Raw genomic sequence first — 15,416 nt, forward strand, 5'->3', positions numbered from 1 at the left:
GATTAAGCGATGCCCCACTGTAAAGCTTTTTGATGATATAGCATACAGTACAATATTTAAAATATTCACTAATTATTTTCATTCTACTTTCCAGTAAAAGCAGGCTGGAAAATAAAATTAGAATAATTAGTGAATATTTTAAATACTACAGTGGTACCTCGAGATACGAGACTAATCCGTTCCGAGGCGGCTTTCGTATCATGAGCTTTTCGTATCTTGAACCGCATTTTACATGTAAAATGGCTAATCCGTTCCAAGCCCTACAAAAACACCCCAGTAAATTTCATAATAAAGCTAAATTGACCTATAAACAATGAAATACTACAACAATTTGGACCATTCAATACCTAACTTAATACGTACCAGTACTAATATGTATGTACCTGTAAATAAAGTGTATTAGTGTACATGGTATACAAGAAATACTGTATGTATGTAGTAAAATGTGGAAGCTTACCTTTCGAGTGAGGCCATCTCCAAAAGTGGCGACAGAGGAGGAGGACAAATGGCAGAAAACTTCTTCTAGTACGTACACTTAACTTTACGAAACAACTTTACGAAACACATTAAAAAATGTCAGGAAACATAAACTAAACTTTACGAAACACATTAACAAAACTGTAACACTTAACTTTACAAAAAACTTAAAATTAAATTTTTTTTATTTTGTCTTTTTTATTTTTTATTTTTTTTATTTATTTTTTTTACAAAATTTCAATATCTTCACCACTTTCAACTTTCTCTTTTTTGTAGTATCAATTGGATTTTCCTTTTTGCTTACTCCTGCTAGTACTAAAGGCCTCTTTAAAAAGTAACTATCCAAGGAAGATTGCTTCTGCCTGCTTTTCAAAATGCTCCTGAAACGACTCAGGCAAACGTCATCGAGCTGTGCAAGCATACGACCTGTGTAAGCCTTTTCGGGGTGTCTCTTTTCTACAAATGATTGCACCTTATGAAAAGTAGCTAGAGCATCCGTAATTTCTGCTAGAGAACTCTTCTTGAACGACGTTATGTTGCATGGCCTCCAACTCCTTCAGGTCATCCGTCGTAAGCTCCTCTTGGTGCTCCTCGAGAAGGTCATTGGTGTCCTCGTCGATGACCAGCCCCATGGACTTGCCGAGTGCAACGATCTCGTCAAGATCTGGTTGCGAAACAGTTTCAGGATCGTCAACTGTTCCTGAATCTGCAGCACCAGCTTCACCCACGTCGAATCCCTCGAAGTCTCGGGCGGATACGGCATCAGGCCAGAGTTTCCTCCACGAAAAATTCAAGATTCACCTCAAAACCTCCTGCCAAGCTTGATCGATGAGTTGGATGCATATCACAACATCGAAATGCTCCTTCCAAAATTCACGCAAGGTGAGGTTTGTGGTATCGGTGATGTCGAAACATCTCTTGAAAAGATGTTTCGTATATAGCTTCTTAAAGTTCGATATCACTTGCTTGTCCATGGGCTGGAGGAGGGGGTTGGTGTTAGGCAGAAGATAAAGAACCTTGATGAAGGAATACTCCGCTAGGATATCTTCCTCGAGGCCAGGAGGGTGAGCAGGGGCATTGTCCAACAACAGCAGACATTTCAGAGGGAGGCGCTTCTCTTCCAAGAATTTCTTCACTGTCAGGCCAAAACACAGATTTACCATCACTGGAAGCTTCTCCTTAAGCACTGTGTGGGCCTTGAAGGCTCGAGGAGTCTCCGAATGATACACAAGTAGGGGCTTCACCTTGCAATCCCCACTGGCGTTCGAACAAAGTGTGAGCATAAGCTTGTCTTTCATAGGCTTATGCCCGGGTAGCTTCTTCTCTTCCTGCGTGATGTATGTCCGACAAGGCAATTTTTTCCAAAAAAGGCCAGTCTCATCATAGTTGAAGACTTGCTGAGAACTGTAGCCTTCTTTGATCGTCATCTCGTCGAACGTCTTAATAAAGGCTTCGGCTGCTTTCGTGTCCAAGCTGGCCGCCTCCCCATGCTGCGCCACCGAATGGATGCCAGTCCGTTTACGGAATTTTGGGAACCACCCATGAGAAGCCTTGAACTCTGGGGTTGGTGTCGATGTCCCTTCTCCTCCGTCGTCTTTGGCCTGGGCAATCAAATCCGTTATCGTATCGCCAGCGATTTCTTTGTCTTTTATCCAGACAAGAAACAGCCTTTCCATCTCATCGTGCACGTGGCTCCTCTTGCTAGTCAAAATACTCACGCCCTTGGAAGATGTAGCTGCTTTGATGGCATCCTTCTGCTTAAGGATGGTGCCTATTGTCGACGGATTTCAGCCGTATTCCTTGGCGATCACACTCATCGCATGCCAGCTTCATACTTTTTAATTATCTCCATCTTTGTCTCCAAAGAAAGCATACTCTTCTTTCCTACTTCAACTTTCTTGGGACCCATGACTACGTATATACTATATGTAATTAATTTATGTAGTACGTATACATATGAAGTAAAGTTCTCACACAACACGATAAAGTAGTACTACAACGAAATCACTAACGAATGTACGTTGATAAACGAAATCGTATAGAACGAACGAATTCTGCATACTTACGATACTGATGATGCCGCGAAGTGGCCGAAAAAGCATGCCGCTACGTAGAGCACGATGGGAGAGGTGCTGACCAATAGGAGAGCTGGATCTTATGGTGGTGACTAGCATCAGGAACTAATGGGAGAGTGGGAGGATGGTGGGGAGTCTACTAAATTGGCGGCGCGCGAGCTTTAAAATTGTTATCGGTGGTCCGGGCGAATCTCGGACTTTACAGCAACAACCTTTCGTATCTTGAACAATTTTCATATGTAGAGCAAAAAAAATCTTCATATTTGCTTTTGTATCTCAAGTTTTTTGGAAGTTGAGCCTTTTGTATGTCCAGGTACCACTGTATTGTACAACATGCTTTATCATAAACCAACATAAGAGTAATAAAATTTCAAATACACCCTACATTACCATCAGAGAGAGAGAGAGAGAGAGAATCATACACCTATTATGCTCAGTGCGGGGCCCAACATGGAATTAGTTTAATAGATACGTAACTACATTATAAGTACAATATGCTCTACCATCCAAAAACATTGTACAGTAATATCATTTCAAATACATCTTACATTACCCTTAAAAGAGAGAGAGAGAGAGAGCGTACACCTATGTGCTCAGTGCGGGGGCTAACCTGGAATGAGCTTAATAGAACATTACTACATTATATGTACAGTCAGCCCACGAAGAATTGGCGTAGTTTCTTAATTCATTGTTCGTTATGGAAATATTGCCATATGCAGGTGCCAGATTATTTACTTAACAATAAATATTTCCTTTCAAGGGTGCTATACTTGAAATAAATTACGTTAGAATTTAGTAGACTTATTCAACATATCAAAGATAATTATTTTGCAAAGTAAGGAAAATATATACCAATGGGTCCATGAATTCTAATTTTATTCTCAACTCTAGCTTCTTGACAGCATAAACATTTTGAAGTTGGCTTTGCTGCCGCTCGAGTCTTGACCCAACGTATCGTAGTGCACTGGGGTGTTGTCATTTTGTCTCCCACAGCCAATAGATAATACATTAAGGCATCAACATTCTTTAATAGCAATGTTTAATTAAACTAATTTTGTCCTTTGATCAGTAAAATAATTTGCATGACACATTTAGTGGGCCTAAATTTTACTTCTGATTTTCACACATGATTTGCCTAGGTCTATTTTCAGCAGTACTAGTGGTCCCCCTGTATTCGCGGGGGATGCGTACCAGACCCCCCCACGAATAGTTAGAATCCGCGAATGTTTGGAACCCCCTCTAAAAATGCTCATAAACTCCTATCCTGAACATGCAAACACCAAAGTATCCCTAAAAAGACCATCCTTCATCAAATATACATAAAATATCCTATTATGGTTCATATTAATCTTTGAAATATTATTAATACTGTTTTAAAGTAAATCTTACATTTTATGGTTATACATAAATACATACTATGTACGTACTGCATGACTTAGTTACATATGTGAAAATAATTCAGTCCCCCCATAAGTATTCAGTCATGCAAGTTTTCTTTCATACTGTTACTATTTGAGACATCCATTTTCTTTTTACAAGGGAAACAATTGTATGTGAAATCACAAATACCAAATGTCTACTTAAAGTATTATCCTACATCAAATATACCATTGAATTGGTATTATTAATATCATTTTAAAGTCATCTTAAACTTTTTACCATTAGAAATATATAAACAGCCAATAGCAGAGAGAGTAACTCCTTACGATTTCAATAGATTGAAATGAACGTCTGTAGGCAACTTTTTTCCCCTCCCATAAATACATATATTTCTCCAGAGAAGAGAGAAAGAGAGGACTGTGCAATTATGTTTGTCTGTCTATCAATTCTTTTGCTGAGAGCGAGAGAGATAAAAGAAGGAAGAAATAGAAACACCAAATGTATACCTTATGCAACATCCTGCATCAAATTTACCTTAAATTATTATCATATTACTGTATTACTCTTAGAGATTGTATTAATATAATTTCAAAGTAATCCTAAACATTAGTAGCCTTAAAGGTATAGTATTTAAAAAAGAGAAATGGAATGATTATTGTATTTAAAATACACACATATGAATTTTGTACTTACAGTTATAATAACGTATTATTATTGGAAAATATTAATGATAAACTTATTACATACATGTCCATGAAAATGATCTCATCTCAGTAAGAGAGAGAGAGAGATTACATAAAACCATTAAATTCATTGACCATTGTATGGCATTGTTACTTTCCCAGCTCCGAGCGTCACTGGAGTTATAAGGTAGGGAAATTGATACAGAAAAAGACGAAGGGAAGAATTTTCATTTGAAATTACTTATCGTATTATTACTACTTCTATTATTATTATTATTATTATTATTATTATTATTATTATTTGAAAATAAAATAAACACGTGCATCTACCATGAAAATTCTCTCATCTCAGTAAGAAAGAGGAGTTATCCTTACAAGTGAAATGGAAAGGTCATTTTCATCTCTTTAAAATACTACCATTATGAATTTTGTAATTACAGTTTTATTATTATTATTATTATTATTATTATTATTATTATTATTATTATTATTATTATTGAATAACTGAAATTATCAATAAACATTTTACTTACTAGTACCATAAAAATTCTTTCATCTGGAGAAAAAGAGGGACGGTAAAAGAGAGAGAGCGAGAGAGAGAGAGAGAGAGCGTGTTTATCTCTCTCTCTGTTCTCTCAAAAAATACTTATAACGCTTCCAGCGAAAGAGAGGGAGGGAGTTACCACTATGACACATTATCTTGTGTGGCAAAAGAGAGAGAGAGAGAGAGAGAGAGAGAGAGTTAACCTTAATTAAAAGTGACATGGATAGATTAGTATTGTATTTCTTTAAAATACTATCACATAATATGAATTTTGTAATTACAGTTATTATTATATTATTATTATTATTATATTATTATTATTATTATTATTATTATTATTATTATTATTATATTATTTGAAAGTATTAAAAACAAATAGTACAAGTACTATAAAAAAATCTCGAGTCTCAGTAAATGAGAGAGAGAGAGAGAGAGAGAGAGAGAGGGGGGGGGGGGAATTTCATGAGCACTTGATGGCAACAGTACAACAGCTCCTTCCCCCTCCTGTCACTTAACTTGATACGTATGACAGTTTTAGTACCTGGAGTTAGAGAAAGAAGACTGGGATTTCCTTCATTCTTCCATAATTTTTTAAATTTATAAGCTAAAATCTTACTAATTCACTATGGTATTTTCTTTAATGAATTGATATTATTGCTGTATAAATTAATATTAATATTTGAAAATAGTAAATCATTTATTTATCATACAAAAAAACATACATCTTTGTAGTAGAGAGAGAGAGAATTATTATTTTTATTATGTGATATCATTTAAACTTATTAAACTTACTAATATAGTATTAATCAAAATTAATATTTGAAAATTAGTAAATCATTTTTGTATCATAAAAATGTATTTAGTTATGAAAATAAACATCAAAATACACTAATTAGTGATTATTTTCGTCGGAAAATTCCGTGAATGGGCGAGTACGTCCGCGAATAATTTCTAGATAGGTTCCAAAGAAAAATCCGCGAATCCGGAGAACGCGAATGCGGGGGGACCACTGTATACCCTCTCAGATACGTAATGTGAATGAATATTTAAATTGTCAATATCTGTATTAACTTGCTTTATTTGATTATTCCTGTTATTCTTTTTTTTATTGGCCGTGTTCTCCTTTTTTCTTATCCTTTTCATAATTGCTTAACAGACTTAGCTATTGAAAGTCAAAAAGCAATCATAAAGAAATCAAATGAATATAATTCAGTCTTTTATTTATTATGGAATTCCTTGCATATCATCCTGTTTCATTTAGACACGTTGGAAAGCTGTGGGAGTCAAAACTGACCAATACATTAAGAAAGGCTTACTTTCATAAAAGCCTTCTTGGGATGATCTTTCTGTAGCTATTCATTTCTTCTAAATAGAAATTAATTAAAATTAGTTTCACATGTATGGCTAGAGTTACTACCATAAGCATATTATAAGTGACTGAAAGGATAAGAAATGTGAAAGATGATGGTCTCGTTTAAGTCTATTTCAGGATGTCTTTTTTTTTTTTTTTTTTTTTTTTTTTTTTTTTTTTTTTTTTTTTTTTTTTTTTTTTTTCTATATATATATATATATGAAATATATATATATATATATATATATATAATATATAAACCTACTGCTTCAATCAGGGGTTGCCCTTTGACAGCTACAACAATCATACAGGGTGTAACATGAGTGTATGCAAATATTTTGGGAAATGAAGATAAAGTATCTTTTAACAGAAAATATTTTATAAACATGCATTTTAAAGCTTCCGTTGTCGGTGAGGGGAATTTTAAAATAACCATTATCATTAGTGATGCTTTCATGTGATATAGTTCGTAGCAAGAAGTCGGATCGAGTCGCCCGAGATGTGGAGGGGAGCGAGGTGCTGTATAGGAGTGATGTAGGAATTAGGCCGATGTTAATAAAGTATCTCCCAATAAAATATATTCTTCAGGGTTTGAAGAAAAAAATGCAGGCATCATTGGACCTGTTTCCCTCCCTATCTGTGGTATTCACTGGACACCAATAAAAAACAAAACAAAGAGTAAGCCTAACTGAATCTCTCATCCATCAAACGTAAGTTTGCTTATTCATTAGACACCTATCAAAGATTTCAAGTGTATTTTTAAAAATCTCTTCCTCTCCATCTAAACTATTCATCAGACATCAGTCATAGGCGTAGAGCTGTCATGATTCCTGGTTCAGCAATATTGTGATGAGGCACTAGAATTCAAAATTCACAATGAATGTTGCTCAGCAACATTTACACTACTGTATTGTCTTGCTCTCTTGTGGTGCTTCGAGGAGTTCCACCTTTAGGTCCATGTTCTAAACTTTGCCATTCTCTAAACAATTTGATTCATCTATGTATGATTCTCTCAAGTATATTTAGCTTTCTTGATACCTCTCTAACAGGAACTTGCACCAAATGCAGTGCAATAATTGTCTCTCACGCAGCTAGGGATGTTTCTTAGAACAATAAATGACACATTGACATTAGATTCCCGTGCACGTGACAATATCAAAAGCAATAGAGTGAAGTAGCATGGTTCACACTGTTAGGTTATAATTTTTTCCTTTTTTTTTAATTTGATACCATTTTGTGAATTTCCAATGTTTTCTGTAAAATTTAACAAATGAAATCATTCAATTACCTTCAACTTGATATTGAAATGATTATGTAAGGACTATGTTTATGCAATAATACTAGTGATAGGTGTCTCCTGTCTGTTTGGTAATGTATATCAGTGGTTGTGATATGACGTTTTTTATGACTTCGTTTCGTTCACGTCAGTTTTGCTATATGGAAAATAGTTTTACACAATAACATAACATAATGTTCTAAAGATATCAGTGACTGTTTTTAACGTCATTACATAAGATTTCTTCCATCTTTGAAAAGAAAAATAGTTTGATAAGGCATGAATCGTGCGTCAGGCAGGTGAACAAAAAATTATGAAACTCTGCCACCACTTGTTTGAGTGTGTACACACTGTAAATTATTTGTATCATAAAAATCTTTATTTAGCCACAAATAAAAAATACAGTAGTTGCGAATAAACAGTGTTGCTATTAAAAAGCAAATTAGTGATAATTTTAAATGTTTTATGACTTAAATACTGTGAGAGAAAAGGCTAATAGTATTATGCATGGAGTAAAGGGGTAACTTGATTAATTGTCAAATGTTCTGTAAGACAGATTTATTTAATTTGTATTAAACATTTTATAGATATATCAAACATAGTAGAATAAAAGAAATATTCAACTTAACATTACAAAGATTTCATGTCTAACTACATATGCTAGATGTATATTTGAAAAAAATGGAAGTTTTCCTAGATATTGAAAATTTTCTTGCTGATTACCTCAAGAAAATGAAAGCTAGCATTAAAAATGCAAAATTGGTAACACTGGACTCAACAGATCCCCACATCTTACTACTTTGCAACTGTACATTAGTTATGTGAAGATGGTGTTAGTAGTACAAATGATAGTTAATGTATCATTAGAAATATAAAAATAAACAAAGTTGCAAAGCCGATTCTACGTCATGTTTTTCCTAAACGCATAGCCTAAAATGAAAACTTTATCTTTTTTGTTTCATCGCTGCCACAAACCCTTAACACTGCAGTGTACATATGATCATTCTAAATTTATTTACTACCAAAATAACGATATTTTCTATTGAAAATGAATGTTACGTATATTCCTAACATATTACTACCATGACTATAGCTGGTTCACTTAAGGTAGATTCTTGGGTGAGCCCTATGCTTACAAGACGTTTGTTTGGCGGGCGCTGATTGGCTGGGAGCTGCCTACCTCCCAGTACCAGCCAATCAGCGGCCGCCAAACAAACGTCTCATAAACATAGAGCTCTTCCGAGAACCTACCTTAAGTGGACCAGCTATAGTATTATTAAATTTTCGAAAGATAATCTTGCTGTGAATGCTACCATAATTATATTTTCATGTACATGCATACAACTTGTCACCTGGCTGGCGTCACATAGATAAAAGTTGATTTTACTGATATGGAATTACTCCACGAATAGCCTTTTTATTATGAAGATAGGATGATATTTAAGGTAAAAAATGGTTTTACGTATTTTGTTTACGCATCGTTGCCAATCACAAACAACAGTAGGACAATCTATGACAATTATTGTTTGTATGACTGCATTGTTCGGAGAAGTTATATAATAATGAAGTTTGAATTACTTTTAGCCTTAATGTTACTACTACTGTAATTAGACTAGTACTGCTATTAAAATTTCTTAAAGGTTATCGAACAATAAAGGTTGGTGTGAATGCAACCGTATAAGTATCACTACATTTTCGTAACTTTATATATTTACATTTTGTGGCTGGCCACTTGGAGTATAAGTTGAGTGCGGTGATGTGGAATTATTGCTTGAATAGGCTATTTATTATAAAGATATACCTATAATATATAAGGTGAGAATGGTTTTATTACCTTTATTGTCAGTTAATATCATAATGTGAATCTGTTCATGTATGTTGGTGGTTATCGTACTGTAACTAGGCTTAGCCTATCAATGAATGTTATACACATACCTTGAATAGGCTATTTATTATGAAGATATGTCAATAATATATAAGGTGAGAATGGTTTTATTACCTTTATTGACAGTTAATATCATAATGTGAGTCTTTTCATGTATGTTGGTGGATATCGGACTGCGGCTGAGGCTTAGCCTACCGATAAACATTGCATATGCAACACGGACAAACCCGCGATGCTGCGAATCATACCAGTGATATAGCATGAGAAGCGGTCTAAGAAAAAACCTGTGGATAACTGATTCCGCGGTTGCTGATCCGCGACTAAGTGATGCCCCACTGTATATCTATTTCGTGCATGAATACATTTATGGTAAAAAAATTATTTACTGTACTGATTACAGTACAGTATAGTAATACTAATGTTTAAAAATAGCAAAATACAGTAATCAAAGTGTATTTTTGTCTTTTGAAAAATGTTTGTCACAATGTTAACATTCTGAGAATCAGCTGATCAACACTTATTACTGAAAGAATTTGTTAGGAAAACAATTTACAGTGGTCCCTCCATATTTGCCAGGGATGGGTCCAGACCCCTCCCCCCACGAATAGCTAGAATCCGCAAATAGTTTAAACCCCTTTAAAAACTTAAAACTGCCTATTTTGTTAGTTAAAACTCAACAAAAACCCACTAAAAATGTTTATACCTGTATTTTAATAGTTTTATCACAAAAAGTTCATTTATAATGAAATTGTTAAGAAAAATACAGCAATATGTGGATATTTCTCATAGAAAAATACAGAGAAAAGGCAAAATTCCCATGAATAAGACCTGTAGAGGAATCTACAAATAAATGAGTCTGCCAATCTGGGGTCTCCGAATATGGGGGTTGACTGTAGTTGCTGAGAGAGAGAGAGTGAGTGAATAACGTTGTGTTGTTTACATGTGAACTTTTTATTTTAAATAATTTTATGGTGAGTACAGATAAAAAATCAATAGTGATGAAGATATTCTCTTGTATACTGTTAAAATATGTGTGATAATCATAGAATCAACTACTGAACTTGTAATGAAGGACGGTTCAGTAAATCAGAGAAAGGAAAAATATGACAACACGTACCTTCAGTAACAATTACAAATGTTGGGGACAATCGGTGTTTTTTTACATATTACGATAATATTAGATCAGTGGATAGTTTATTCTGTAAGTGAAATAAGGTTTTATTGAAATTTTGCTGTGTTTTCATTAGAAGATATGTATACTGAGAGAGAGAGAGAGAAACTAAGTGGGTCTTTGATTTTGTGGGATTTTAATTTAGCATTTTATTGATATTGTGTTGTTTATATGAATATTAATAGCATTTGAAAATTAGTACATAATTTTTTTTTATCATAAAAAATTATTTTAATCATGAAAATAAAATGAAAATACAGTAGTGAATATTGCTGTATGAGAAAATTTGCCAATTAGTTATTTTTCTGCAGCATATTATTTGGAGATAACATCCACAGAAGAACCAGTGGTGTGTACTGAATCAGCGATTGCAGATACACAACTTAGCGATAACCCACATTGTATATATTATAGTTTTGATGAAACAAATGTAATATGCTAAAAAAAAAATTTTATTTGGTATTTTCTTTATATGTACAGGATGAGGATGAGGGCAATATATGTTTGAGTGCTTTATCATATGCAGAACTCCATACATATTTAGAAGATACCTATGGGGACATGATACCAAAATGTGTCTTGTGCAAACTCATAACATTTTTGGTAAGTAAAGTAGTTTATGTATGAAGGTAGTGAACATTTATTGCTAGGTTGAAGTGCATTTGTATTTTGAGAAAGGGAACAAATGAGAGATCAGTAATGAAAAATTATCTGATATATGGGGTGTGTTGTGTAAAAGTGGTCTAACCCTCAAAAATGGCAGGTTGGAGTTATTGGCAGGAACATGTTGTCCTGAGGTTCAATTATCTTGTATTTATGTTGTAAAAAGGCAAAAGCAAACATCTTGCTGGGTGTACTAAGGTCCAAAGTGGCTTGTTTTGGTCCAACAAGTAGTGCAGACTAACTTTAGATTGGGCAAGAAAGCGTTATAACCTGGGAGGATGCCATAGCCAGTGTTTCTAAGTATTCTACCCAGCCCGTCTGCTCAGCCAGTCATAGCACGCCTCAAGTGTTGTGGTTGGCCATGCAATCTCAGACTTTTCTTACAGACTCATGAGTTTTTCATTTTGATTTTTGCTGTGTTTTAGTTTTTTTCCCACATTTTTGCCCAGAATGAGTTCTAACAAGGAGTTCAATAACCCTACTACTGTGAAGAGTAGTGGAAGTGAGAGTGAGGATGATACTTGGAGCCAGGAACCACTTAATCTTTAAGAGTAAGGCTAAAAATTCAATATGCAGCACCGCAGGCCAGAGAAACTCTGAGGCTGGCCAATTTAAGGAAAAACACGTCTATGGAAAGAGAAGATATGCATATACACTGTGTGTAAAAAAAATTCTGTACAGTTTTCCCTACCTTCCACGAGAAGTTGAAAAAGACCATATTTACAACCCCTTGTGGGGACTCTTACAAGACAATAGTAAATTTTACCAAGTTATACATTTTTTCTGATAAATTATTTTATTTTGTAAAATTATAATTACAGCTCACACAATATCAAAACAGATAACTAAAATCGATAATAAATTGATTATATTTCTTGTAAAATATTTATGTAAATTTACGAAGATCGAAGGTGCAATAACTTTTTTGGATTATACATGTTTTTTAATATTTATTTTGCACTTTCTTTGCAAAATTACAATTATAACTGACATACTATCATAAAGGATAAGAGCTAAAACCAACTGCAACTTCTGGGTATATTTATGAGTAAATATATAAAGAGATGTCATGTGAGAGAGAGAGGCAGAACATGCTCCCTTGAAGTTAAGATCACAACTAACTCATGAGCTGCCTACTTCGTTGAGCTTATCCTGTCTAAAAGTTGCTATTAGTGAATTTATGGACTATAGAAGTAATAGAAGCTCTTTCATGCTTGAGTCCCCCAAATTGATGGTGTGTAATATTGATGCTCACCATGAGTGAATCCATCCACTACCCAAAACCTGTTGTTGCTACGAATATGAGGGTATCTGTCCATTAAGAGTTAAAAAGCGAGTTATTGATCCAATTCAGTGGAAGAGGAACATCGCCAAATGAAAGCATCATAGTGGAGAGGCCTATGTTGGTGTGGGTCCCACCAATTGTCATATGGAAGCGAAGACACTATGGCCCCCTTGTATGTGCCCCAGGAAGTGTTATGATGTGGTAAGTGCTAATATATACTATATATATATATATATATATATATATATATATATATATATATATATGTGTGTGTGTGTGTATATATATATATATATATATATATATATATATATATATATATATATATGTATATATATATATATATATATATATATATATATATATATATATATATATATATATATATATATATATATATATTATATATATATATATATATATATAATGCATATATCAACAATAACAGACTAACACCAAAGATTGGCAGAGAAAACAGTTTTTTACAATCATAAAGATGGACACAAACACAAATAAAACAAAAACATAATTACAACAAGGTGTTACTCAGATATATTTATGTATATGTTCATTCTTTACTACTGGATGTTCATTCATTGCTTTGAAAATGAAGATCCTCGTATATCATGAGCGATGGGTATTATCCATGTATGAAATGTTACCAAATTTACAAGTAAAACTACCTAGACAGTCCTGTAATATATATTATCTATTCCCTAAGATAGTACTGAATTAAGATAAACATATACTTTTAAAACTAAATAAAAAAGTATGAAGTAAACAATGTTTACATCAAAGACCTGTTCTCACGCGTGTTTTTTTATGTCCACTTGTCAAAACGAGTTTACAAAGGTCATTAGAGACATGGAAAACAATTTTGTGGTGTTTTGCTTTTGTAGTAGTTTTCCTGCTGTACAATCTGGCATGGAATTTTATAAAATATTACTGATTCATGAGAATCACACACATTACAAAATTTACACGAACAGCACAACAATATAACTAACGTAAACGTTTTGACAAAGAGATCATCTTTATAAACAAACACTTTTGAATGAAATCCAGATAATTGCCTTTCCAGACATTATTCCTTCAATACAAAATACACAAAACAATAAAAAAAAATCACAACGAGCCTTCATATCCATAAATTTTACTGTCTAAAACGTAAGTTAATCCCCTTATTGGTTGCTATTTTATGATGTGAAATCAGATAGCCAATGGTAAGGAAGCACTGTAGTGACCTTTTAAGGCCACCAAAATTGTCTAGTGAGGACATGAGAGCAGCGTGTTTGAACAGAACTTTAGAGAGCCATGAACTAGCCTAAGGAGGCTACCGGTAAAGCCATTGTTTCAGTAGTGAACAAATTACTTAGATAAGATTTAGAAATATTGTAGTATATGTAATGTGAGAAAGATATTTTGTATGATTCCATATAGTACAGTACTGTTTAAACCATCCAATTATAATGTTTTTCTTTTTTACCTATTCCTCAGGGTTATGAATGCCCATCTTGTGAAGCAAAGGTCCATCGAATGTGTGCTGAAGTATTTTGGCAAAAAGTAAAGTCACCATGTTGTCCTGAAGCTGACTGTAAAGTTACTTGGAATCACATAGAAATTAATACTACAAAACGTCTAAGATCATAGGCAGAGAGTGCAACTGTTTTCACTGCCTTGTGTTATATTTCATGTTTTTATGTATAAAGATTATTAAGGAGATTAGTTTTATACATAACCTTAAACAGTCGACCCCTGGTATTAGAGGTAGGCACCTGCTGTTGCTGCTGCTTCATGCTGATGTTGGCATTGTTATAGGGCCTCAGTAACCTATCAAGGCCCTTTGTGAACTTTTAGAGCATTCCATAAACTGTATGTTCCACAGAAAAATACATGACTAACTGAAGTTGTGAATGCTGAACCGTGATATAGCAGGGGTCCACTGTATTAGAGATTTGTTAATTTTTTGCATTATTTACTTTTTCATTGTCCAATATACCATTTTATTTTACCTACATTTTACAGTTTTTGCGGGATGTTTTCAGTTTTCTATTTGGTGACAAGTTATGAAATTTTATTTTCTTTGTAACATCTTGAATACTACTGAAATGCTGTAATACCGATGTGTGGTCAGTCAATAGTAGAGCTGAAGCAGTTGTGAAAGGATAATTTGTATTACAATATGAAGTAGAGATTGGTGTTTAATTATCTTGAAAAAAGTACAATGTATATGTAGGTAATAGCTGTTTTCTTCACAAACTTTATTTTAATAAAAATTGGTACCCAATTTTTTGTTTTATAGATTTTTAAAATAAAAGTTATTTTTATGAAAAGACCTTAAAACCAAATTGAATTTGTGTTTGTGTTCAGATTGAGTAAATTAATGTAACTCATGTTCATTGACAAAGTTATCAGCAAAGGCCATATAAAATCTGTTAGATTTTGTACGTGTCATTAAAAGTTTGGTGATACATTTAATACAAGTCAAGTTCAACTTTTAGCACTTGGTTAAAATTTAAAGTAGCCTTTTGAAAATTTGTACATATTTTGATAAGGTAGTATAGGATAAAATTGCAGAAAAACAATTATGAAATTTTCAGTTGGGCAAATGTAATTTAATCATTTA

At 33.5% G+C, this 15,416-nt stretch overlaps 1 protein-coding gene across 3 annotated transcripts in view; it reads left to right on the top strand.

Annotated features, from left to right (window-relative positions):
* LOC135195160 (non-structural maintenance of chromosomes element 1 homolog) overlaps window positions 1-15,077 on the top strand; it is a 103,347-nt gene extending 88,270 nt beyond the window's left edge. For 2 of the 3 annotated variants that reach the window (XM_064221491.1, XM_064221490.1), the window contains exons 5-6: window positions 11,323-11,445; window positions 14,288-15,077. In XM_064221491.1, coding sequence (XP_064077561.1) covers window positions 11,323-11,445; window positions 14,288-14,440 — 276 coding nt within the window. In that variant the 3' untranslated portion in view covers window positions 14,441-15,077. The remainder of the gene's footprint in view (window positions 1-11,322; window positions 11,446-14,287) is intronic. The other variant, XM_064221492.1, reaches the window with a different exon arrangement.
* Window positions 15,078-15,416: the final 339 nt, after the last annotated feature.

The sequence above is a fragment of the Macrobrachium nipponense genome, chromosome 20 (genome assembly GCF_015104395.2).
Source record: "Macrobrachium nipponense isolate FS-2020 chromosome 20, ASM1510439v2, whole genome shotgun sequence".
NCBI classification, from domain to species: domain Eukaryota; kingdom Metazoa; phylum Arthropoda; class Malacostraca; order Decapoda; family Palaemonidae; genus Macrobrachium; species Macrobrachium nipponense.